The 27,579-nt window shown below is 31.1% G+C and overlaps 1 protein-coding gene across 1 annotated transcript in view; it reads right to left on the reverse strand.

Moving 5' to 3' along the window:
• Window positions 1-1,428: 1,428 nt before the first annotated feature.
• Window positions 1,429-27,579, reverse strand: part of LOC115885840 (cytochrome b ascorbate-dependent protein 3) — a gene marked incomplete at its 5' end in the record, with an annotated part of 42,150 nt that continues 15,999 nt past the window's right edge. The window contains 3 exons of the mRNA XM_030904862.1: window positions 1,429-1,446; window positions 3,570-3,693; window positions 20,282-20,451. Coding sequence (XP_030760722.1) covers window positions 1,429-1,446; window positions 3,570-3,693; window positions 20,282-20,451 — 312 coding nt within the window. The remainder of the gene's footprint in view (window positions 1,447-3,569; window positions 3,694-20,281; window positions 20,452-27,579) is intronic.

Below are 27,579 nucleotides of genomic sequence, written 5' to 3' on the forward strand. Positions count from 1 at the left end.
CTGTTGACACTGATTTCAGTTGCATTGCTTGCTAATCGGTCAAAACACTGAACATAAAGGAAATTTAGTTCGTAGTAATCGTTATAATATTTGGGCTATATTATTTGAGCTTGAATATATATGGCATACAAATCTGAATACTATAAAATTATTCAATGATTTATACACATGAATGCGCTATGGACACCGAAATGCGATACATTAATAAGTTCTATTTGATATACAATCTGATACTGGGTAAATCAACGACTGTGTATTTAATTATACTTCTATTGGACACGCCCTCCTAGATCACACCCTACAGGGTTATATAGAAGGGCGTGTCCGATTTCGTATAATTTGGGTTGAATTTCCTTACAGATAAGTCATTTAATCCTTATAAATATGCTTCATTTTTATTTCACTCATATCAACATTAAACAATTTATCGAGAATCTCCAGCATTCTATTTTATGAAGTCGCTGACTTACCCTAACAAATTGTACATCAAGAAGATACCATTATGGAATTAATTTTAAGTACACTACTTTATATTTACTCCACATTAAAATCTATATATTCTAATGATCTACACATATATACCTACTACGTAATTTTATGTAATTTACATGGATCAAATCTAATATAATTTATTCTGAAAGTATATCGTTGCAGATTAAATCTAATACTGTATTTGATTAACAGGACCTCCTTTTTCCATATCAGCAATTCTTTGATTTACTTTTTGCTCTGGCTTAATAAGTCATCGCTAGTTTTGATCAGTTTGATTTTGATTAATTTCAAGAATATCATCAAATTGTCTTTTCTAAGAGCTATGCAAAATTATCACAACATAGAAATGAAAGATGTAAAGAAACCAGAAATACCTCAGAAGGATGCAACTGAACACAATTTACAACTAATTTCTTAGACTGGTCTGAAGAAAATATATTAATTGATAATAACACTTAACAACTAACATTAACAGATCATAAAGCCATACTAATATCAGAGAGTGACAAATCACAAAGAGTAATAATTTTATAATAAATTTGGCAGTTAAATATTACAGTAAACAGTCAAAAATATTCCATTTCTGAAAAACTTATAAACGATTTCAGATCTATATATTATATCTTAGTATTGTTTTCCTTCTTACAATCTTGCTGTCTTATCTACAAACTTAACTAGGAAAAAATTGATATTTTTGCTTAACGCAGATCACTATCAATAATAATGAGTTACACAGTAAAGAAAAAATACAGATACATAGTTTGGAGTTTCATTTTTATATAAAATGCAACTGAAAAGCAGACCTAGAATTTAGTGATGCAATCAGACCCTACCGTGATGGTTCAAAAACGTTCAGGCTCATTGGGCGCCACAGTGGTGACAGTTGCGTTTGATTCCGAGGCTTTGGCGCATGGGGGCGCTTCTTCCTATATGCGGTCAGGCCATCCAAACAACCTAAAAATCAAAAATAATCAATCAGTAAAACTAAAAGTAGCAATAAATTATAGTTGGGGGTTGGAGTCTTTGATGTTACAACAGCAAATAACTACAAATTCACCGCAATACATTAAAATACTGGACGTGCGTTCCGCTAACCACGTTAGCGTCGTCAACATTTGATTAAACCCTTATTAAACTGACCCAAGCAGCATTTGGATATCGGGACAACGTTGTGTCCCGCGACCAAACGTCGGGGCGCAACGTCGGTACAACCTCGTACCAACCCTAGTCTGCACTAGTTTTGGAGAATAATTTTTGGGTCAAAACGACGTTGGATACCGACGTTGACTAGCAGCCTAATTTAGTACAAACTGCAACTTGCATCTAATTCACAAATATAAAACTATAAGAATATGGCGTCTAAGTCGCGTTTTATCTAAATTGGGATCATTATAGCTAATAACTATTATTTTATAAGTTTTTTTTTTTTTTAAAAATTGAAAACAAAACAAAATATTTAAGTGTGGAGGATGTTTGAAGATTATAATTATTGAAACACTTTAACCGACTCTGTAACTCGTTACCCAAGGCAAAAAAGTTAAACTCAACTTTATTGATAAATGTATTGTTTCTACTTTGAGAAATACTAATGGGCCTTAAAATTAAATAAGTTTTAAAATTTCTTGATTTTTTTTAATAAAATAGAATAATTTATTCGCAGTCGAAAAAATTGTTTCCGCGTGTTGTTAAGGGTCAAATATTTCAAGTTAATGTATTCAAAAAGCAGGATTGCTATTTTAGGAACGAAACATTTTCTTATTCAACAACATGGCGGCTTTCACTTTTGTTGTTTTGGAGATTAAGATGGAGTAGTTCCAGTAGTCGCATACTGGACTAATAAAGTCGCAGTTCAGCCTTAACAGGTAGTATACTAGTCGCAAGATTCCCTAATTTAGTCATCCTAGAGTCTAGCTCGTGCCGCCCTCTATATTCTAAACAAACGAGGGAGTGGATAAAATATCTGTAAAAGAAAATAAAAAAATTTAAATTTAGTTTTATATTATGTACCTTTCTTATGTTCCATTTTAATTAAGTTTTTTATAAAAACAAAAACAGCACTGAACTGTCTGGCTGAACAGAACAATGAAGTGAAAATTTAAGATTTAAGGTTATGGTTCAACACAGTTGCAAAAAGGTAGTGGCTCGACGTCCTACCAACGTAAGAATAAGGAAATCTAAACAACGTTAGAATTAGTAAAACAGACGACGTTTGCATAACGTTGGAATAGGTCCTGAAAGTGACATCGGAAAACTCTTTATTGCCCAGCTGTAACTACGTTGTCAGATACCTAAAGATCACTTAAGCAAAAAAGGTTACAAGACAACGTTTATTCGACGTCGTAGAAGCTTTTACTTTGTTATGGTACTAGTTCAACGTCGGCACAACGTTATAACAACGTTTACATTTATTTATACCCAAGGTAAGGAGCTAACTATTTTTTGTGACTAATAAACTAATCCAACGTTGTGTTTAGTAAACATGGTCGCAAGTCGTGAAAATGCTACTTGGGGATGATGCTAACAAGGCTAGCGAGATGCACGTCAGTTTTAAAGTAAAGTGTTTGGTGTGGTGGTGAACTAGTGTTTTTTTTTTTTTTTTATTTCGTATATGTTTCATAAGTATTTCATATAAACGTTGAATTAACAAAGGCTCTGTTAAGGAAGACAGTATAAATCAATCAAAATTGATAGCACATAAACAAATTAATAGAAAACATTTGCTTGATACGTAAATAGATTATATTGGAATCTATGCACTTTATATTGCAACTTTAGGTGATACAATAATATCAGACTAATTGTACTACACTAAAAAGACAGTTTCAAGTCATTACTAAAGACGGGTTGGTATTAAACGATCTGTTATTTTAGAACTTTTATCTAGAGATAACAGAGTTTGCGACAGGGGCTTAATAATTTATTAGCGATAATTTTTTAAAATATTTGGCAGTTCTTTGTTTCCTATCAATAGAATAGTACTACGGGCTATTGTATGATTTTGGAATTAGTACTACTACCTATCGATATAAATAAAATTGCGAATCAGCAAATTTGTGGGCTTTTTTGGACTTGTTTACCTTCGAGCCAGCTTTGAGTGTGGGACTGCGAACAGCGAACGATACCAGTATGCCCAGAGCGATGAGTGAGACTCCCAAAGCGTTGATAACGATGCCTTCTTCGATCCATTGAGAGTACGTGTCCCTGAAAGAGGATATTAGTTTGAGGTCAAGGGTTAGGTGCTATTTACAGTACGAAAACACATATTACGGTGTTATGAAATCGTGCAATGAGTCAAAAGAGATATTTTAGAGAACCAAATGCCTCGATGAAATCTCTCTCCAAATGGTTCTTGAAGGTGCGAAGTCGAATCGTTGAAATGGTTTTGAGTTGATTAACCAATGCTGCTAACTATTTGATAGATTTCATGCGTTCTGAATGTTTGCAAATAGAATGATGTGTAGAACAATAAAAAATTGGCATTCAGTGAGAACCGTAAAATTAAAAAAGTAATATAAAGAATAGACTATAATTTGATATTTAATTTTGTATAGAATAAAAAGTTACCTACTCAAAGACGAAATAATTTAACATTACTAGGTAGTTTTTTATTGAAGCTATTTGGCCCCAAGGGAAAATATGGCTATTGAAATATTTTTAAACACCATCTCTGTATTACTTTTTACTCTATGGTAGGAACAATATTCACATACATATAAATACCGCATGATCGAACAACTTGGCGTCAAATATGGCTATGAAATGAAGATCGCTGTCATTTTATGTAAAATTATATGAGGAAATGTCATCGCTGACGCCGTTTTATTCGATCATACGGCCCCAACTAATTCTTATATTATATTTGCCATTTTTATGGAAGTATTAGGCTAACTGCCGAAAGAGTTGCCTTGTTACTTTCGATGAAGTGTTGTCAAAAAAGATATTGTCAGGCAACTAAGCAACCTGTTTAATATCATTCTGTAGCATGTAAACCATATTGGACATGGCAATAATTTTGTTTATGATCAAATGTTGGCCAAAGGTGGTTTTATGCGTTTAAAATCAAATTGATACGCTACTATCAATTTGTATAATAATTAATAATTTCAGATTCTGGGAATTATTTAAAGTTGTATATAGTAGCTATTGTGAATATTGTCAACCTGTTAACACAATTTAATGCTATTTTTAACTTCGTATGATCGAAAAAAAAACAGCATTTTTAAAAAAATTAATTTTATTTTTCAAAACTATTAGAGACAGAGTTTACCAAAAATAAAAAAAAAAAAAAAAAAAAAAATTCTAGATATATTACAGACTTTTCTTGGAACTTTAGTTTCGGAGATATTAATTTAATCGGACCCTTTTAAGAAAATTAATTTTTATTTTCAGAAACTATTTGAGACAGAGTTTACCAAAAATGCTTTTATATCTACTAATTGGGTAAATGAATTTGTAGATATATTACGACTTTTCCTGGATCTTTAATTTCGGAGATATTAATTAATCGGACCTTTTGAAAATTAATTTTATTTTCAAACTATTTGAGACAGAAATTTTAAAAATGCTTTTATATCTACTAAGTGGGTAAATGAATTTCTAGATATATTACGAATTTTTTGCAACTTTAGTTTCGGAGATATACATTTAATCGTACATTTTAAAAATTAATTTAATTTTCAGAAACTATTAGAGACAGAGTTTACCAAAAATGCTTTTTATAACTACTAGCGGGTAAATGAATTTCTAGATATATTACGAATTTTCTTGGAAATTTAGTTTCGGAGATATTAATTTAATCGGACCTTTTTAAGAAAATTAATTTTATTTTCAAAGACAGCTGGGGAATGACAGTGATAATAATTTGACGAGGTCAATCTCTAGGCGCTATTTAATAAAATTGACATAAACTTTCAAAATTAACACTAATTATGGAATATTAAAAAGGATGGAACGTTTCCAGACGTGGAACGTTTCAGACATTCAGAAAAAATATTTTTTGTTACCAATTACATACAGCATTTAAAAAACATTTTTACTCAATACAAAAAATAAATTATAACCTTCTTAAGGCCAACTGGCAGCAAGCGCCATTAAAAAATAAAGAAAGAGTACGGACCAAGTAAATGACGTCTAGGGCTTAACCGCGCCAAAATTATCATCGTTGCTATTCCTCAGTCATTTCTGACGCTGTTTTTTTTCTCGATCATATGGTATTTTCAACTAAGATAGATTATAAACATTAAGTAGCACTAAAGAAACATGCAAAATTAACTAAAAGAAGAAACTATAGATAGACAGATGCATGCTTGAATTGATACAAAAGGTAACAGAAACATACAGAAGCGTGTTTTCCAATGCAAAGCTCTTAATATGTAAAACAATAGGATCTAAAAAGCGTATCAAGCCAGTATAATACAAGAATTGCTTAAATTTTTTTTTTTTTTTTAAATAAACAAAAAATCTTTTGTAACCATAAATATGAATTTATTTATATGAAGCATTTGCGGATGTAATATCTGTTACAATGGAAAATACGCCAATACTATTGTACTTACAAAAAAAATATTGGAACAAAATAAAATTTACACACAGACTAATTTACATGTTATTAATGTAATATATCAACTATATCAATCATATCTAATATATAAAATATTAGTTTAACCAGTTTTTAAAAATAAATAAATCTATCTAGTTTTTTTTTTGAAAAAAAGGATTTTTTTTTTTTTTTTGGTTTGGTTTAAAATTACGACTGTAACAGTTAGCAATTCAAAAAAAAAGCATACAAGTTATGCAAAACATATAAAATGTTTCAGGTCATATCAAAGATTATTACTCATACATTTCCACAAAAATTCAGTTACTTAAAAAGAAAACTAAATATAACGATAATACATTGAACAAAATTAAAATCAGGCAGCAAAATATATACCAAATATCTAAGAGTCTTTTATATTTTCTGGAGGTATACAAAAATAATTATATATCTTGAAAATATCAGTAAATAAATGCAAGAGTTAATATAACCTAACTATATACAACACAAGTAATAAATTAATTTATTGGCAGATTGAGTGAGAATTTCAAAAACTATTTACTTTCTTAAATTCACGTATAAATTCATTCGAGGTATTATATTCGTATTAATAGTTATATAATTATATTACATGAAGCAAATTAAAACTACAAATATTCTTACTGGTCCCTTATATTACAGGGTGCGCCTAAAACATTTGTGCAAAATTCTTACATATTATATTGTTAAATTTAAACCAGAATGTATTAATAGACTTCAATTTGACATTGTCTGATGTTTTATTTATTTGGAATAAATTATAGTCTAATTTTGTTTTTTTTATTCGAGAACGAAAAATAGGAGTCATTATTATAATATTTTTTTAATTATTTTTTAATGTCGAGTATTCAGTAGGGTGTGTGATCTTGAATCCATAAAATATAAGTAGAATTTTGAACAAACATTAGTCACCTCATACAGAGTGATCCATTTTTGTAGGATTAGAACAGTCATGCATAGACCTTTCAATGAGTTTTAAAATTTTAAAATATATATTTTTTACACGTTTAAAAATCTATTTTTGTATATTTTTCCGTGGGCTGCTAAAATTATATTACAAAAGTGGGCCACTCTGTACAATTAACTGTTTGTATTCGTTGTGTGATTGTTTCTCTCTGTTCAAACGTCGAAGAAAGAAACTCAGTGAAATTTTAGAACACATTTTTTACTAAATAGTAGCTTAGAGATCTCCAGTCCTGATGAGAATATGCGCCCTATATCTAAAATCATCCCTCTGCAAAATGTAGCCCACCACAATGGCTAATGCTATGAGACTGATGCCGATGGTGTTAATGACAATTCCTTCTTCGCTAAAGTTCGAGTATCGGCCCCTGTATTGTGGAAAAAGGACAAAAAACGTAAGGTAAATATCGGCAGGGAATAGAGCAGGTAAATTATGTTTAATGAAATGAAAATCTCGTAATAAGTTGAAGGTTTGCCAAATACTACTTTAACAAAATGAGAATGGGAATGTGATCATCTGACGAAGATGAACATTTTAAATTTAAACAGTAGAATAATATATAAAGTCAAGACAAAATATACAGGGTTGTTCTACATACGACACGAATATTGTAGCTAAACGTTAGTTTTACAAATTGTAAGTTTAGGGTTACAGAGGACTATTAGAGCTACAATTTAAAAATATTCCACAAGATAAAATTATTAAATAATAAAAATATCAAAGTTGTATTTTTAAATGGAACACCCTGTATATTATTACATTTAGTTTCTATTCATTAAAGGTAAATTTGATTAAGGTTTATTATACTTAAAACCTTACCGTTTTTAAAAATATTTTCAATTTTGTGAAATTGCAGTAAAAATTTTAAGCTTCATTTCTCCAAGGGTATCAATGTTTTTAATACTAAATATTTAATGAAGTTTATTGATTGATCAGTTATTGTGTTGCAATAATGAAAAAATAATACTACTACCTTATACAAGTGTCTAAAATTTATTTTAAATAATTATTAGCTATAAACAGCAATAACTGCTAATTTAATGGAATGCCCTGTATGTTTTATGAGAATCAGATGCTCAATTAAATTGTCTATCAAATTGTATTATACCATTTTTACCTATCCCTTCAAGTTTTCGTGAAAATGCATTTCTTATAATTTGAACCTGTTTATCAATATATCCATGGAATATTGACATTTTAGATTGTTTTTAAAGCAACAAATGTACAAAATGTACAGACTAGTCCATTTGTATGCAAAAAAGAAAACTATTTAAATCTTTATAAAGAGAATAGCGTTAATTAAATATAACACCATTATTTCCGCCCATATACTAATTAATTACATATATAATTGTGTTCGTTAATAGGTATTATAAATAAATGTTGATTTGAGTCGAAATCAATATAATAATAAGTTATCAAGTTAAAGTCTCTGTTGTTATAAATAAGCATTTATTAAAATGATATCATTTTTAAGGTGTTACTTTTTATCACACTGTCTAATGCCCATACAAAATTCAGTTTTAGTATTTGGAGTAATTATTATTAATCCAACATAAACAGTCAGTTAATTGTAGTTTGAATACTGGATTCATATTAATTGATCCTCTTTAACAAATATTTAAACAGTTTTTTTTATTTTTAATAGAAATAAACGAATTATATCGACAATATTAGTATCTGTACTCTTTAAAAATTTGGTTCATCTTAAAAATAATCTAAAATGTTTTTTTTTTTATTATTATATTGATAAACAAGTTCTAAATTACAAGAAATGCATTTTCTGCAGAGCTTTGAAGGAGATCATTAAAATGGTATAATATAATTTGATAGACAATTAAATTGTGCATTTTTTTTTTTTTTTTTTTTTTTTTTTATTTTAAATTAAAGTTATTGCCAGTTTAATTAATAATTATTTGAAATTTAAAATAATTTTAGACACTCTGTATAAGGTAGTATTATTTTTATTATTTAAACACAATAACTGATCAGCAAATAAACTTCAGTAAATATTTAGTATTAAAAGCTTTGATACCCTTGGAGAAATAAGCCTTAAAATTTTTACTGCAATTCCACAAGAAAAATATTTCAAAAAAACAGTAAGGTTTAGTATAATAAACCTTAATCAAATTGACTTTATTTAATCATTAAAACTAAAACAACAATAATATACAGGGTGTTCCATTTAAAAATACAACTTTGATATTTTTTACTTATTTGGACACTCTATATCTTGTAAAATATTTTAAATTGTACCTCTAATAGTCCTTCATCAAACCCAAAACTTAAGATTTGTAAAAATCTCATCGTTGCTTCACAATACTCCGTGTCGTATGTGGTGAACAACCCTGTATAGTTAATCACACACTAATTAATTAAAAATTCTATCAATAACAATAAAGAATAAAAAAACAAATAAACAGAATTATATTACCACAGAAGGCGTTTTTGATTTTAGGATTTAGAAAAAATTCAAATTACTATTTTTATGTTTTTTAAATTATCTCCAAAAAGATTTGTTTGGAAGTATAAACAGGATTAACCATTTAGAACAAGCATTTTTTTTTTTTATTTTATTTTTGCAAATGTCAATAATAAAGTTAACCATCCATGGACTCTATCTATACGTATGATATAAGAATAAATTCTTTATTAAGAGTAAATAAAATTAGTGAACAAAAAGTAAATTTAATATATTCACTTGTTATAATGAACGTATGTATGGTCACGTAACCTAGCCTTGAATATTATAAAACAGGCTTGGAAGAAAGTTGAATACGGCAATATCTCTTGGGGTTGCAAATATAATACTCTACCGGATGTAGATTTACATATCGCAAATCAAGTATGTGCGTATACAGGGTTGTTCACCACATACGACACGGAGTATTGTAGCTAAATGATTAGATTTTTACAAATTGTAAGTTTTGGGTTGAAGTACTATTAGGCTACAATTTAAAAATATTTTTACAAAGATACAGAGTGTCCAATAAAATAAATAAAAAATATCAAGTTGTATTTTTCAATGGAACACCTGTATATTATTACATTTTAGTTTCTACCATTAAAATAAAGGTAAATTTGATTAAGGTTCATTACACTTAAACCTTACCGTTTTGAAATATTTTCAATTTGTGAAATTACAATAAAAAAAAAAAAAAAAGGCTTCATTTCTCCAAAGGGTAACAACGAAGTTTTTATTACTAAATATTTACTGGTTTATTCTTAGTCAGTTATTGTGTTGCAATAATAAAAAGTATACTACCTTATACAGTTTAAAATTTTATTTTAATATTACTAGTCTTTTAAACATAATAACTTGTTTAATTTATTTTTTTTGGAACATTCTGTATATTTAGGAGAATCAGATGCATAAGTTAATTGTCTATTAAAGTGTATTATACCACTTTTTACCCATCCCTTCAAGTTTTCGTAGAAAATGCATTTTCTTATAATTTAGACTTCATTTATCAATATACCTATGGAATATTGACATTTGAATGTTTTAAAAAGCAACAAATGTACAAAATGTGCAGGCTTGTAATATTATCGTTTTTAGCAAAACTGATAATATTACTAGCCCATTGTATGCAAAAAGACAACTATTTAAATCTTTATAAAAGAAAACATACCATTAATTAAATATACATTATTTCATGATACTAATTAATTACATATACTTAATTATGTTCGTTAATAAATTATTCTAAATAAATGTGGTTTCGAATCAGAAATCAATATAATAATAAGTTATAAAATGGATGTCTCTGTTGTTATAAAATAAGCATTTTCAAAAATGAAATATCATTTTAAAGTGTTACTTTTACCACACTGTCTAATACATATAAAAATTAAGTTTTAGTATTTGGATTACTATTAATCAACGCAAACAATCAATTAATGTAGTTGAATACTGGAATCATATTAATTAGTCCTCTTTAACAAATATTTAAACAGTTTTTTTTATTTTTAATAGAAATAATATATCGACAATATTAGTATCTGGCCTCTTTAAAAATTTGGTACATCTTTAAAAATAATCTAAAATATCAGTATTATGGGTATATTGATAATAGATTTAAAATTACAGAAAATGCATTTCTACGGGAAACTTGAAGCGATAGGTAAAAAATGGCGTAATACAATTAGATGGACAATTAAATTGTGCATCTGAGTCTCATAAAATATACAGGGGTTCTATTTAGATTAAACAAGTTATTGCCGTTTAAAACTAGTAATTATTTAAAATAAAATTTTAGATTTTTTTTTTTTTTTTAGTTAATTTTATTATTGCAGCAAAATAACTGATCAATACATAAACTTCAGTAAATATTTGATATTAAAAACTTTGATACCCTTGGAGAAATGGAAGCCTTAAAATTTTGACTGCAATTACACAAAATTGAAAATATTTCAATAACGGTAAAAGGTTTAAGTGTAATAAACTAACACTCAAATTTACCTTTATTTTAATCGTAGAAACTAAAAATGTAATAATATGATTTCATTTAAAATACAACTTTGATATTTTTGTTTAATTGGGACACTCTGTATCTTCATAAAAAATATTTTTAAATTGTAGCTCTAATAGTCCTTCAACAGATAAAATCATACAATTTATGAAATTTAGTCGTTTTAGTTACAATACTCCGTGTCGTGTGTGGTGAACAACCCTGTATATTAAAGGAACAGATTCTTTGCAGCCAAGCCAAAAATAATTAAGTTAATTAGAATGATCTCCTGTTGAGAACTCCAGATCTCATTAGGGTTTATTTATAAGTCAAAATTATATTTTGATATACAGATCATTAAAGAGATGATGATATCTGGCAATATAGGATGAACATCGACGCAAACGACAGAAGATGCCAAGTGTGTTTGACAAGAACTTCTCTTGTCAAACTCTTGTAAATTCAACGTCTTGTAAATAAAGTATATTTTATTTGTTTGCAAAATTTGTCAACTGAAGCTGAAATGAGGAAGTAAAAAGTCTTGGTCGAAAAATATTTTAAATAAATAAAAATAGGACTCCTCTGAGTTACCCCCTCACAACTTATTTAGTAACTAAATAGCAAGCAAACGTACCTAATATCGCGTTTCGCTATTGTTCAAAAACGTATGCGAGACAATAACTGCATTCCGCGAATAGCGCTAAATGCGCTTTTGTATTCATTCTATCAGCATGTCGTCTGCTCAATGTGTTTCTCTGCTACTCGATTAAGTACAACATCATGTACAACACGAATTGTCTGTGATACTTTACCGAAAGTGTTACGTGCAGGTGTCTTTTTACTTGTACAGGGTGGCTCAAAATTGGCGAAGTATTTTCAGAACGATAAATAATAATACGAATTTGGTCCACTGAATCTAAAATGCACTAAGTTAAGATTTTTGTATATTTGAAGTGACTTTTTTCCGAAACCGTAGAATGAATGAGTAGCAGCTTATTTTGTATTATTTAAGAATATGGCGTAGGTATAATCCGTTAATTACTTTACGCATCTACAGGGTTGTTGTTCACCACATACGACTGAGTATTGTATCTAAACGATTAGATTTTTAGCCAGATTTGGTTCGTTGAAGGACTATTTTAGAGCTACAATTTAAAAATATTTTAAGATACAGAATGTCGAAATAAAATAAAAATATCAAAGTTTTATTTTTTAAAATGGAACACCCTGTATATTATTAGTTTTAGTTTCTACGATTAAAATAAAGGTAAATTTGATTCAGGTTTATCACACTTAAATCTTAACACAAAATAAATATACTCGAGTGTCTACAAATTTATTTTTAAATAATTACTAACTTTAAACGGCAATAACTTGTTTAATTTAAATGGAATACCCTGTATATTTTAGGAGAATCTAAAATATCTAATTGACTATCAGCTCTTATGGAATATTGACATTTAAATTACTTTAAAATAACAAATTTTTTTTAAAAATTTAAAACAATTTTTTTTTAATTAATATTGATAAATGAGTTCTAAATTAAAGAAAATGCCTTTTTCTACGAAAACTTGAGGGATGAAGAAATGGTATAATACAATTTGATAGACAATTAAATTGTGCATCTTATTCTCCTAAAATACAGGTGTTCATTAAATTAAGCAAGTTATTGCCGTTTAAAACTAGAAATTATTTAAAATAAGTTTTTTTTATTATTTATGAAATTATTATTATTTTTATTATTGCAACTTTAATAACTGATCAATAAATAAACTTTAATGCAGTATTAAAACCTTTGATACCCTTGGAGAGAAATGAAGCTTCAAAATTTTACTGCAATTTCACAAAATTGAAAATATTTTAAAAAGATTTAAATATTTCAAAAACGGCGTGTGTGATAAACCTCAATCAAATTTACTTTTATTTTAATGTGAAACTAAATATATCAAGTGTTCCATTTAAAAATACAACTTGATATTTTTTATTTATTAGGGGTACTCTGTATCTTGTAAAAATATTTTTAAATTGTAACTCTAACAGATATTCAACGAACCCAAAACACAATTTGTAAAAAATCTAATCGTTTAACTACAATACTACGTGTCGTATGTTTTGAACAACCCTGTATATGATAGAAATTATGTCATAAATTTTAACACAAGCATCATTTCTGCAGTGCCACGCTTGAATGACTTCATTACCAAGAGAATCATGAAAATCGCAATCGCAGTTTGCTCATCTCTAGAAAATAACCAGGATACCAAGTGTGAAAAAATGCAACATTTTCAAGTTCGCCATGTATTTCAGGAACTAAAGAGAGCTAGGATAAATCTGTGTGTAGCATCTTTAGTTTTATAAAAAAAGTTGCATAGCGATGGGAAAACTACACCTTAATATCATCTCTAGTCATATACAGGAGAAACCCCATAAAAAGCAGTCTAGCGATGGGATATATACCAACCACATGGAGAAGAGCAAAAGTAATCTTCATACCCAAAATAGGCAAAACTGACTGGACAAATCCCAAGTCATTTAGGCCTATTTGTCTCACATCGTTCATACTAAAAACGCTGGAGAAAGTAGTTGACAACCATATTGGAGAAAATCATCTAAAGGTTAACCCACTGCATGATAGTCAGCATGCATATAGAGTTGGCAGATCCACAGAAACTGCTCTGTACCAATTAACGGAGCTAATACAAACAAGTCTGGATAGCAAAAACAACAATTGCGTTCTTGGGATATATTGCGGGGGCGGTTGACAATATACCACATAAGGTGGTCAGGCGATCTCTAGAAACAAGAGGGGTGAACAGAATTATTATTCGCTGGTTTTGGGAAATGCTGTCAACACAAACAGCAGAGGCTCAGATGGGCACCAAAACTGTAGCTGTTAAAACAACGCAAGGAACTCCACAAGGTGGAGTAACCTCCCCTTTACTGTGGAGCTTGGTGGTGGATGAACTGCTAGATGAATTAACTCTTGCGGGAATACACTGCATTGGGTATGCAGGTGACATAGTCATGATCGCTCGGGGAAACATGAAGGCACCTTGTGTGATATTATCCAGAGGACTCCGTATCACTGAGATGGTGTAGGACTGTCAGGCTGAGTATCAACTCTGACAAAACCGCGATAGTGCCATTCACCAGAAGGCGAAGTCTGAAAAACTTGAAAAGAATCTAACTAGATGGAAAGGAAATACTGCCAACCCAGGAAGTTAAATACCTGGGAATAAGCCTGGACAGTAAACTCCTGTGGAACAGGCATATTAAAACACTACCAGCAAAACCATAAAGGCTCTCATGATATGCAGAAGACTGGCCGGAAATAGATGGGGCTGCCCTAATATTTTGCGCTGGATGTATACTATATGATAGTAAGACCCATGATTACTATGGAGCAGTTGCCTGGTACACAAAACTAAAGCAGCAGGACATTTCAGCTATGCAAGTCGAGGCTTCAACGTAACATGCATCTGGAATAAGGGCCTGTCCAACAGCAGCAATGGAGGTCATTCTAGATCTAACACCACTGCACATTGTCATTGGAAGATATGCCAATGCGACAATGATTAGAATGGTCACTAACGGGATTAGTACTGGGAGAATTTTCAGATCAGGGGCTTGGAACACCCTCAAGAAGGAAATACCACTTCTGCATCTCCCAATGGACGATATGCCAAGAACGCACAACTTTGACAAACATGACAATGTGGTATTGAGCAATAGAAGGATTGGAAGAGCGAAACGCTTGCCCAGCAGTTAAAAGACCATACCATAACTTGGTATACTGATGCTTCAAAACCAATACGGGAACTGGGATCGGAGTGTTTGGGCCGAGGCTAATTACTCCGAACCAATGGGCACTTACCTAGTATCCTACAGGCAGAAATCTACGCTATCGAGAGATGCGTACAACTTATCTTAGATAGGAACTATCGGAAACAAGAAATAGCCATCTTATCTGATAGTCAAGCAGCATTAAAGGCGATCAGCTCAGTATCAATCAATTGAAATTGGTCAAAAGAATGCATGAAAGCTGAATAAATTAGCCAATAAAGATCCTCCTACACTGGGTACCTGCTCACCAAAGGATGAAAGGCAATGAAAAAGCAAACAATCTAGCTAGGAAAGGTGAACACTCCACTAACTGGACCCAGAACCGTTCTGCTTCAAAAGTGGAAACCAACTCAGGCAGAACTCAAGAACTTGGAAAATTCCATCCGCAACCTGGAATGGAAATCTTGCAATGGTCAGGACACCTAGAAGTTTCTGAGGAAACATGATCAAAGAAAAATCACAGACCCTGGGTCTGATGGAACAATCTTCAGATTGTCACGGGGTTTTAACAGGGCACTGTCTCCTCAATGAACACCTCAGTAGTGAAACTAAGAAGAAACGGCGAATGCAGATTCTGTGGGGAAGATGGTGAAACACCAGTACCTCATCACTGAGTGCGCCGAGACGGCCATCGTGCGCTGGTACGACTGATATTGGATGGAGAACTACCCTCTATAAAACCGTCCAGATACTGACTTTGTCAAAGCCCTGGGACTGAATAATGAGTTATGATTCAAGAAAGGGGGACACAATGGATCTGTAAGGTCGAAGTGATTAGCCCCCCTCCCACTCATTCTAAATTCTAAATTCTAAAAAAAACCCATAAAACAAATGTGACACCCTGTACAAGCTAATTACTTATTATTATCGGTGAGAAACTAATACTTTTTAATTAAAGAGATATAAAAACAAATAAATTTCTTCAGATATTTTATTATTGTTTTATTTGTTTATTAGAAATCACCGAGGAAATATCTAACAAATATTATTGTAGACGAAAAGTCTTTTCTTCGAATTCACAAGTCGTCAGAAATCTGTTCAAGAGAAAGTCTACTTTATAACAATACGAAAGCCACAGCACAAAAACTTATTAATTTCTTTTACAATAAACAGATTACTTTCTTTATTAGGTATATTTAATAAAAGGGTGTTTGAAACCCTGGGTTTATTTTTATCAAGCCGTTAACATTAGTTGATTGCCTTTTTAATGTACTAAATATTATAACTTTACTATCCCACTATTGTCTTCAAAGCTTTGACACGAGTAGGAAATTACTATATATATTATTATGAGATTGTCACTAACATTTAGTACTTTTTCATTGTGATCACAGAAATTTACAAACCATATGACAAAGATGTAACTTTTTTATTATAGTAAAATCTGATTAGTTTTTCATAACGAGTAATATTTTATGGCCATAGTCTGTCTTACGAAAGAATGTATGTCAGTAACAGCTGTTGTTTGACACTTTAGTTCAAAAGTAAATTATATTTTCTGCCAGTTTAATATCTATTAAAATAGCGAAAAAAACTTACGGAAAATATATGGAGAAAATTAATATTTAAATAAATTAGGTAAAATCTGCCATCTTCCGCAATTCTCATTCTATTAAAGTAGTATACTTGGCAAAATATTAATTTAAATGTAAGTAGTATTATTTGAGGAAATATACGGACAAAATATACAATATATGATCCTATAAAAAAAAATAATGCCGTAGTAGGCGCAGAAATAGTGTTTTAGTTCGAATTTAGTTGTGTCTAAAGAAGTGAAAATCTTCTGAAACAACTGATTTAGTTGAAATCCTTGACAAATGTTAAAACTACAATACAAAAAACAGTAGATTTTAGAACATTTCCGATTTGTTTGGATATTGTATATACTTTTTACAATGTAACACAGAGAACATATAATCTTTTTTGATTAATATGTTATCTGTGATTGTAGTATGAACATTTACCAAGGTGTGTCGTAATATTCATTCAATTTGATTATAAATATTATACACTAGTTGAAGCCTGGCGCATCCGCCACGACATCAGGAAAAAAACTTATTTTTTTTAATTAAATGAAAAACAAAATAGGCTGGAATTAAACTGCCGTTAAACGGTAGCTTACTAAAATGCCGTTAACAGGTATGACGTTGTTGATGTGACGCACTTGACGGCTTTATGAAATATAGAAATTTTATATGGACTAACCAACGCTAGTGGGGTGGATACCCCACCAAATAACCAACTTAACCAAAGCAACTAACCTCGACACTGATAAAAAATATAAAAAACAAATATAAATTAGTAAAAATCAACCATCCCCACCAAATAACCAACTAACCAATGAATTAACACCCTCCAAATAACCACGCTAACCAACCCGCCAAATAACTAAACGAATCCAACTAAAAAAAGTGAAACCAATGCAATAAGATCGCGCTATAAGCAAAAAAAATATAAAAAAGTCTTGGTCGGCGTGAGATTTGAACCACGGACCATTCGCTTAAGAAGCGATAGCCTCAGCCACTGACCCACAGGTGCTCTTGCAGAATGCTTAAGGCTAGGCATTACTTTCCGCCGACATAAAGGACGTCACAATATCTATTAACGGCATTTTAGTAGGCTACCGTTTAACGGCTGTTTAAGTACATAAAACTAAATATCCGGCGACGACAGTTTTTAGAAGAGCCAATTAAATATCTTTTAGTAAAAAATCAACTTTCTAGAGCAAGTCGTTACTTCAGTAGAGACGACACAGATAAACATTAGCATTTTATATTATATATGTATATTCCGTCGAATTCTTTTTAAAAAATGATAATGAATCAGCATAATTAACATAATTAAAAATATGTAAGCATGCGCTCTGAAAAAAATTATATATCATCTATCATATCGTTTTCCTACAAGATGCACTTCAATGCGAGATATCAACCATGCATCATAGGCACAATAAATCATTTTTTTGGTATATTTTTGCAAGATATAAATAAAGAAAAAACGTTCTAGTCTTAGGTACTTTATTACAAACGGTTAAACTCGATAGTCCGAAAATTGCTTTTATATCTTGCAAAACCGACCTTTACAGGGTGATCCACTGTACCGAAAAAAATATATATCAGGGTTCCATTTTGAGATTTTTACACCATTTATTTTTTCAGAATGTAATGTAAGAATTTGTGGTACACATTTTCTAAATATTTTCTTTTTTAAATATTAATGTCCAATAAACTTATTTTCAAATTATTGTTATAAAATTAAAATAGGAAGCTATATTTTTATCTTTCTTCAAATAAATCGCAAATTATTGATGCTTTTTAACAGGCAGTAATTTTATAATACGGTACTCTCTTCAAAACTAGTTACACTAATACTGTATGATCGAAAAAAACGGCGTCCAGTTGGCTTGGAAATGACAATCGATGACATTTCCCATATAATCTATACTAATATATACTGACTCACTGATTAATCACGATCCTGCTCAAACCACTCAACGTAAGAAGCTCAATTTTGGCATACAGGTTGATTCTAGGGTGTAGAGGTTCGATAAGAAGGGATTTTTCGAAATTCCAGTTCCAAGGGGGTGAAACCACCCCTCAAATATTACAATAATTTTTATTTAAAAAACGGCCAAGTTTCCGAAAAAAACGCTTAAACACGTATATTTTATTTTGTTTTTTACATACTTTAAGGGTTTTTAAAAATGTATACAGGGCATTTCGAAAAATCTGGTCATTGATTAATCACGATCCTGCTTAAAGCGCTTGACGTAAAAAGCTGATTTTTGGAAAACGGATTGACTTTAGGGTGTAGAGGTTCGATCAGAAGGTATTTTTCGAAACTCGAATTTTAAGGGGGTGAAACCACCCCTGAAATATTAGAATATTTTTTATTAAAAAACCGGTGAGTTTTTCGGAAAAACTCTTAAATACGTATATTTTATTTTGTTGTTTTACAATTTTTACGATTTTTTAAAAATTTATGCAGGGTGTTTCATAAAATATGACCATTGAGTAATCACGATTCTGCTTAAACTGCTTGACGTTTAAAGCTGACTTTTGGCAAACGGATTGACTGTGGGGTATAGAGGTTCGACAAGGAGGGGCTTCTCGAATCTTAAATTCGAAGAGCGTGAAAACGCCCCTCAAATATTACAATATTTAGTTAGTCTTTCAGGAAAACGCTTGGACACGCATAATTTATTTTGTTTTATTACATATTTTGATTTTTTTTAAAAAATCATACAGGGTGTTCCAAAAAGTTGGGTAATTGATTAACCACGATTCTGCTTAAACTATTTGACGTAAAAAGCTTATTTTTGTCAAACGGATTTTTCGAAAGTTAAATTCCAACGAGATGAACCTACCACTCAAATATTACCAAGTTATATAATAATATCGCCATATTGTTTTTTCTCATGCTCATGACATAAATGTGAGAAAATTTTATCCAGTTTGTATGTTAATAGAAATTCTTGCTTTGCTTTATCATCACTATTACAAATGATTTTACATATAAAATGGCTGCGATCTTCATTTCATAACCATCGCTGACGCCGTGAATTTGACACTTCATGTCAGTTTAATAAAATGTTTTGGTACTTTTATGCTTAGGCGTAAAAGTGCTTTACTTTTATACCTATGCGTTAAAATGAGACTTTTTTTTATATTATCAGCCACGTCACAAAAATTAATACTTTTGTGGCGTTTAAAAAAACAATTTTGCTCTTTCTGTGTGCTTCCTTCCTTTTGGTAACTTTGAATTACCTACTTTGAATTAACAAAATTATTTTTAAAATATTCACTAAAATATCCTGCACGTTTTGAAAAGAAATTTAAAGTAGCTAAAATCTCAAACCAGAAACCCGGTATTTTTACCAGCTTTTCGGTGTTAACAGTGCGCCACCCTGTACACCATCATTACGTCCGATGGAATGCGTTTAATTCGAATACGTACGGTAAGGAGAAGAGTGCTTTTTCGGTGAGGCCGGACACAGAAGCGGCGATGGCCAGCATGAACGTGGTCAGGCCGAAAGAGGCGTGAATGGGCACCAGGGCTGACCTAAAGCCCGCCGTGGCCCCCTCGCAGCAGAGCAGGATCAGGAAACTGAAGAAGCCGACGACAAACTGAAAAAGAAACGTTGATAAATTAATTAAAATATATAAACTATTATTACTGTAATTTTAGACTTTTTCTCATTTTTTTTTTATTAAAAGCTTAATATATTATTTTCAGCAAAATAAAAACACTAAATCACCACAATACACCAAAACACTTTTACTTTTACACTGGACGCGTGTTTCGCTAACCATGTTAGCATCATCAGCAGATGATTATAAACTAAAGTACAATCTACAAGTTGAGCGTTTATATACTCGCTCAGTGGGCACCGAGTGGGCGTGGCAAAATCTAGCCAAACCGAGTCAGAGCCAACTGAGCGTAACAGTTAAATTTCCGCCACTAGAGTAGTAGGAACAAAGAACTTGAAGGAATTGGACCGTTGACTCTGTTCATACTATCTTTACATTTATTAATTCTGATGCTTTCATATGCATCTAATTGCTTGTAATTTGAGACTTGTTTAATTAATTTTAAATTATTAAGATCTATACAATGTTCTTTATCAACAATATGTTCGGCAACGCAAGATTTATCCGGTCTACCATATCTTATCTGAGCTAAATGTTCTTTAAATCTAGTTAATATTGATCTTCTAGTTTGCCCAACATATTTCTGATTACAATCTTTACAAGAAATTTCATAAATACCCGACCTTTCCAGTAGAGGTGTTTTATCTTTTGGATTACCTAATAATTGTTATAATTTATTATTAGCACTATACACAAGTTTATAATTGACATTCTTAAAAATTCCTTTTAGACCACGGGATAACTCTCTATCAAACGGTATCGAAAAATATTTAGACGTATCTTTCACCTCAACTGTAATATTATTTTCATTCTTTTACAACTTTTAGTTCTATCTGTATTTCATGAATAGATGGAAATTGTAATGAGTTAATTTAGGGCCTACCAGAAACATTTTTGTTTGATTAAAAAACACTAACCTAACCTAACCGATCGAAACTAATTTAAAATCAAACAGTAAAAGTAAAAGTAGTTTTTATAACCAACTAAAAGAAACATATTTTATCTTTACCGTTGTTCAAATAAGTCCAAAATAACAGAGTTATTCAAAGTTGATTTCCTTTTAAATTGATATACAGGGTGTTGGTTAGGTTAGGTTAGGTAATTATTTGATACACGTCTTCCATTCATCAAAATGCTAATTTTGATATGCAAAAAAATTGTTTTATTTCTTTATTTCCTTCTAGCCGATGCAGAAATGATTTCCACACAACAGTCACCGAAAAAATTTGAGAGCTACCGGATTTTTTCTGTATTTCCCTTTTAGTGTTTCCGTATCCATGGTTTCTGTGTTTCCGTATCCATGGTAATATCAGAGATTAAGAAATTATATCGTAGGAAAATTTGCGGTAAACAGGCATTTCTAAAAAGTTTTCTAAAATATACAGGAAAATAAAAAGGAATATAAACGATTTTCAACATCTTTTTGCGAAGAAACCTCAGAGACCTGTTCCTGATGTCGAAATATACCACCCCTAAAGATATTTCCACTTATTTAAGACTCACCCTGTATAAAACGCTGTAATTTCACCGTAACTTTGATAGATATTTTGTCAGATTATCTTGGCAATATTAGAACATTTCTCGATAAAATAAGACAAAAGTTATAAATAAAAGCAAAATTAATTTTTGAATTTGAAAAGTTGCGTGTATACACAAAAATGAAAAAAAAAATCACAATAATTTTTAAAATTGTTTTTAATATTACAAAAATGTTTTTGGTAGACTGAAGTAAGATATTTAAAATAACGATAATACGTTACGAGAGAACAAAAGCAAGTTTTGAAGTAAAAATTATGGTTTGCAGGACACAAACTACAAAAAAAATAACCTAACAACAAAAGACAGTACTGCCACTGTCCTGTATCCTCCTTTTGGACATACTATAAGTATTTCTTAAACTAATGGTTTGATTTTCAGCTTCAAAAAAAGTTTCAAAAAAACAACGAGCTTTTGAACAAGGTGGTATACAAGATAAGTTCGTATTTAGGAAATTTTGAGTACCTAGTAACGGGGTAAGTAAAAAAGTGACGCTTTAGTTCACCCTTCAATTGCCGCCCTGTATTTAATTTTAAGTAGATTCTTAACAGATGCAGATATTTTTAACAAAATAAAAACTTTCTACAAACTTAAACTTTTTGCATATATCTCCAAATATCTCACACACTGTATTTGTTATTCAATTTAATTAATCATTTATATAATAATTAATCGAAAGATTCCCCCCATATATAGACATAATTTTCCGTATATTTTTACTAAATTTTATTTTTTATTTCCATTTTCCCATAAAGAATAAAAGATGTGATCCCTGACATTATACCTTAATAAAATTTCCATACCTGGACAATTTTCGATGGCCTCCTCTTTAATAACGTTCTGTATAATTTATCTCTTTTAGCTCGTCGCGTAACTTACATAACGCTTTCACTTCATTATCAAATAGAAAACGCGAATTTGTAGCATCTCTTATTTCATTTTGTTCCTTAACAGCCATGACATAACAATTTCACCCCAAGTAACGCACGTAATGTACAGGAAGAGTATAAATATACAATTCCATTATTGTTGCATTGTATTTTTATTCCAAAAATATAATAAGTATATAATAGAAGCGGAAGATAGTTTATTTGAAAATAATTATATTAAAAATTAATAGATTAAGATAAAACTTTAAACCCCTTGAAGAAATTGTGTAAAAATTATGACTGACTCACCGTTTCTTTGTTTAACCGTAAATACAATAAAATTAATAACTGTTGACCTTTTATTTTGGTAAAAATTATTATTAACCACTACTGTACATATAATTAGTGCATTAGTGCACTATTGCTAATACAAATATTTATATTTTTTAGAGTAGACATATTAAAAGCTAAGAGAAGGTTAAGAGTTAAGTTTTTATTGTGAGCTTTCGTTTTTATTGTGTGCTTTCGTAGGTATTATTTTTGTTCAAAATGATGTATTGTTTTTAGAATTCCATTTCTTGGTAGTAGTTCTTCTAAGGGAGTCTTGTTATAATTATTGTTGAAGATAGCCACACACATACAGTTTTTCCTCAAGGATTGGATTGTGCCTTCAGATAGTCTAACCTTTAGATATTCCTCAACGTGTATAGAAGGCTTTGGGCTTTGAGGCTGCAGAATAAACTGTACATTGTACAAAATCTTTTTCTAAAAGAAAAAAAATCCTAAACCGTTAATTTTTGAAAGATTTAAAGAAAGAATATACGAAAGTGAGTCGTTCCTTTCGCAAACAAAGTGTAATGAAGGCTGCAACAGGAATAAAAAAGTTTTTATATAAGTTCCAACAAACGGCAAACTAAAAAACAATATCTAGAGAACCTAGAAGATGTAAACTCGCGATCTATGATCATAGTGTAGAACAAGTGATGTCATTTAAATATCTAGGGGCAAATATAACAAGAACTAGGAATCTCAAGGAGGAAGTAAAAACCCAAACAGCAAAGGCGTCATTATTATCAGGATATTTAAGGGATATAATTTGGCGAAATAAATATATGAGCGTCATAAGCAAAGTTAGAATTTATAAGGCTTGCGTGAGACCGGTTACGACGTATGCGATAGAAACTAGAGCAGAGAACACAATAACAAAACGTCTCTTAAGAAAAACAGAGATGCGAACACTTTACAGGATATACCTTATATGACCGAAAAATAAGCGAGGATATAAGAGAAACATGTGAAATACAGGATATGGTAAGATAAGAAGAAACAGGAGAAGAAGTGGGGAGACCATGTGGACAGGATGCCAAACGACCGGTTAGTGAAAATTGCTGAGAAGAAAAGAACTAACACGCCTCGACCGCCTGGACGACCACCTAAGATGGTATGAAAGCTGGTCTTCATCATCCCAACTGTTCTTAGGGAACCATTGAAGAAATACAGGATTTAGTCGTAACGTACGAAGAAGGAATAAAAAATATTAAGCTGAACAATGTAAAAGATACTGTCTTAAAAAAATAACTTGGAAAGAAAAAAAAAGAGACTATTTGAAGGCTGGCTTGATTGTCACGAACTGACGCATAATGTCAGTCCGTCATCTGCATTTAAACAAAATCGTTAAACCTTGGACTGAGCAGTTTATCTTTGAGAACTTAAAGCAGAACCCAAGAACCTGGAAGACTCTAGTCATAACCTGGAATGAGAATCCTCCAACGGTCTAAGACACTCGAAGAAATTTTTCAGGACTTACGACCGAGAAAAATCGAAAATTTCCCTTGATTTAAATAAGGACAACCTTCGGATTGTTACGGGGTCTTTAACAGGATCCTCTATCATTGAGGAGACAGGTCTTCTCAATGATAGAAGCGTGTATTTCTAGTGTACGAACTAGTTCCAATGAACTATTCCGACCCCGGAATGAAAGGAACTAGTTCCCGGATTCTCAAAGAACTAGTTCCTCAGGACCTATTCAGGATATACAGTATAATAATATGCGACGGCGACGGATCGGTCAGCGACGATGTCCGATGCTAGGCAGGAGTGAAGAGTGCCCAGCCGTATGTTATTTGTCCTGGACCGAAAGGATTGAGAGGAACTAGAGGAACTAATTAAAAGACTAGTTCACTGGAATGTTGAAGTTGGCAGATCCAAAATATAATACAAGGCGACGACGATGGATTCGGCCTTGTCTATTGCAGGCGTAATTAACACAGAAAATTTTCGTGAATATTGTTTTTGATTTTCAGTTTGTTCTTTGAATATTTTATGGGAATGTTTCACTTTAGGTCTCTAAAATTAAGAAATATCTTATAAAAAACGATGTAGATATCCTGAATTTTGGGACAAAAACAAAAAGTTTGAAGAGAGGAAAAATGCAATTTTTCGTAAAATTTTCGTAATATTTGCTTCAATTGATTTGTGATATAGTTTTTCAAACTCTGATTTGAGTTTCTTTTTTATTTTTTTTATCTGCAATAAAACTTACCTATATGTTTTTAACATACGCAATTACACGTCTCGTTATATTTCTTACATTATAAAAATTATAGAGATCATTCTGTGAATAGTTCTGACTGACAACCCATTAGCAAACAACGGGGATGTCAATGTTAATCGGGAACTATTCCTAGAGAATCTATAAGACATAGTTCAAGGAACTATTCCTGTAGGGGAACTAGAATTAAGAAACTAGTTCCTCCCAAAAAACTGGAATTCCCACTACTACTCAATGAACACTTCAGTAGATTGAAGCTAAGAAACAACGGCGAATGCAGATTCTGTGGCGAGAATGGAGAAACACAAGAACGCCTCTTTACTGTGTGCGCTGATACGACAACCATTCTCCTCTGTAAAACCGTCTCAGTTGCTGGCTTTAGTCAAAGAAAGAACGGGGACACAATAGATCTATAAAGTCGCGGGGATTCACTTAACCAACCCCCGTCTCATACAATCTACATTCTACAATCTTTGCCTTGAGGAAAAACTGAAAGTGTGTGGCTACTTTTAGAAGGCGTTAGGAAATTCGAAATCGAAACGCGATCATCCGAAACGTCATAAATAAGGGAATCGGTTCCGTACCTCCTCTAACAAGCGATCCGAACGCAGTGTTCACCTGTTTAGCATTTCACGATTCAACAGTTGTTCGCGTGCGAAGTGATCTGATCGTGAACGCCCATTTTTCCTAGACGAGAAATACCTAAACAGCGCACGATATCGAACTTTCTAATGCCGAAGACGTACGAGTATGTTTACATAGGAAAAATAAAGCTCCTACAATCGTGTACACAGGAAGAGAAATTCAGATACAGTACTCAATGGAAGAGAGTAAGAGTGCCAGTCACATATCCGCACTCTATACTAATAATATCAGCTGAAAACGTGTTACCATTACTTAATTCAACCATTAAAACGTTTATCTATATATTATATTTTTATGGATATTACAAAATATTTTAAATTAACTAATAAACTATTTTTTAATCTTGTTTCTTAAAGGAACCAGTTTCTTACAGGGTCCGGCAATGGCAATAGTACGTCGCCGGCATGCGGCATCTGTAGCTCCTATAATACAGGGTGGTCCGAACTGTATTCCGGAAACTTTGGCAGCATATTCTGCACATAAAAATAAGTAAAAAAGTTTGTATAAACGTATGTCCTAAATTCTTTAGTTTCGGAGATACAGGGTGTAGAAGTTTCATATTTATTTCGATTTTTTCCAAATAATTTCTGAAGTATCGTAAATATTTGGATAAAAATTGGTGTCCGGTAGTTTTTTGACATGAGAAATTTTATTTTGATGTCAATATAACTCTTATTTGCAGGGGGCGCCACTTACATATGTTTTAACTGCTTTGAAGAGTAATAACTTTTCTCTCGTCCGTATCTGTATAAAACTACTGAGCGAAAAATTTACATTTCCGTGATTTTTACGTAAAAACGTCCCTTGTAAAAATCGCTACGAGCAACCGTTCTCAAGATATGTAGAATGGAAATAGTCAATACATGTCATTATTGACAAAAAATAAACATATTGAGTAGATAGTTATTTGACTGAAATGGGAAATTTGAGAAATTTTAATTTTTTTAAATTAATCATAAATTTTTCTTCAAAAAAATGATGATAAAACAGTTTTTGTTGCACCTTTGGCACAAAAACATTTCAAATTTATGATTTCAGTCTAATAATTATTTTTACGTAAAAAGAGCGTAAATGTATATTTTTTTACTAAATAGTTTTATACAGGTACGGACAAAAAGTTGTTACTCTTCAAACCAGTTAAAGATCATGTAGGTGGCGCCCTCTACAAGTAAAAGTCATATTGACATCAAAATCAAATTTCTCATGTCAAAAAACTCTCAGACAGTAATTTGCATCCAAATATTAGTAATACTTCAGGAATTATTTGGAAAAAATCAAAATAAAAATGAAACTTCTAAACCTTGTATCTCAGAAACTAAGCATTTTAGGACATACATTTACACGAACTTTTTTACTTATTTTTATCTGCAGAATATGCTGCCTAAGTTTCTGGAATACAGTTCGGACCACCCTGTATATAACGTGGAAATTTTGTTTAAGTGCAAACCTAAAGCCGTCTTTGAAGCCTTTTTTTATCATAGGGTAGTAGCAAATAAGATAAGC

This window comes from Sitophilus oryzae, unplaced genomic scaffold (assembly GCF_002938485.1).
Source record: "Sitophilus oryzae breed Bouriz unplaced genomic scaffold, Soryzae_2.0 scaffold_428_pilon_pilon, whole genome shotgun sequence".
NCBI lineage: Eukaryota > Metazoa > Arthropoda > Insecta > Coleoptera > Curculionidae > Sitophilus > Sitophilus oryzae.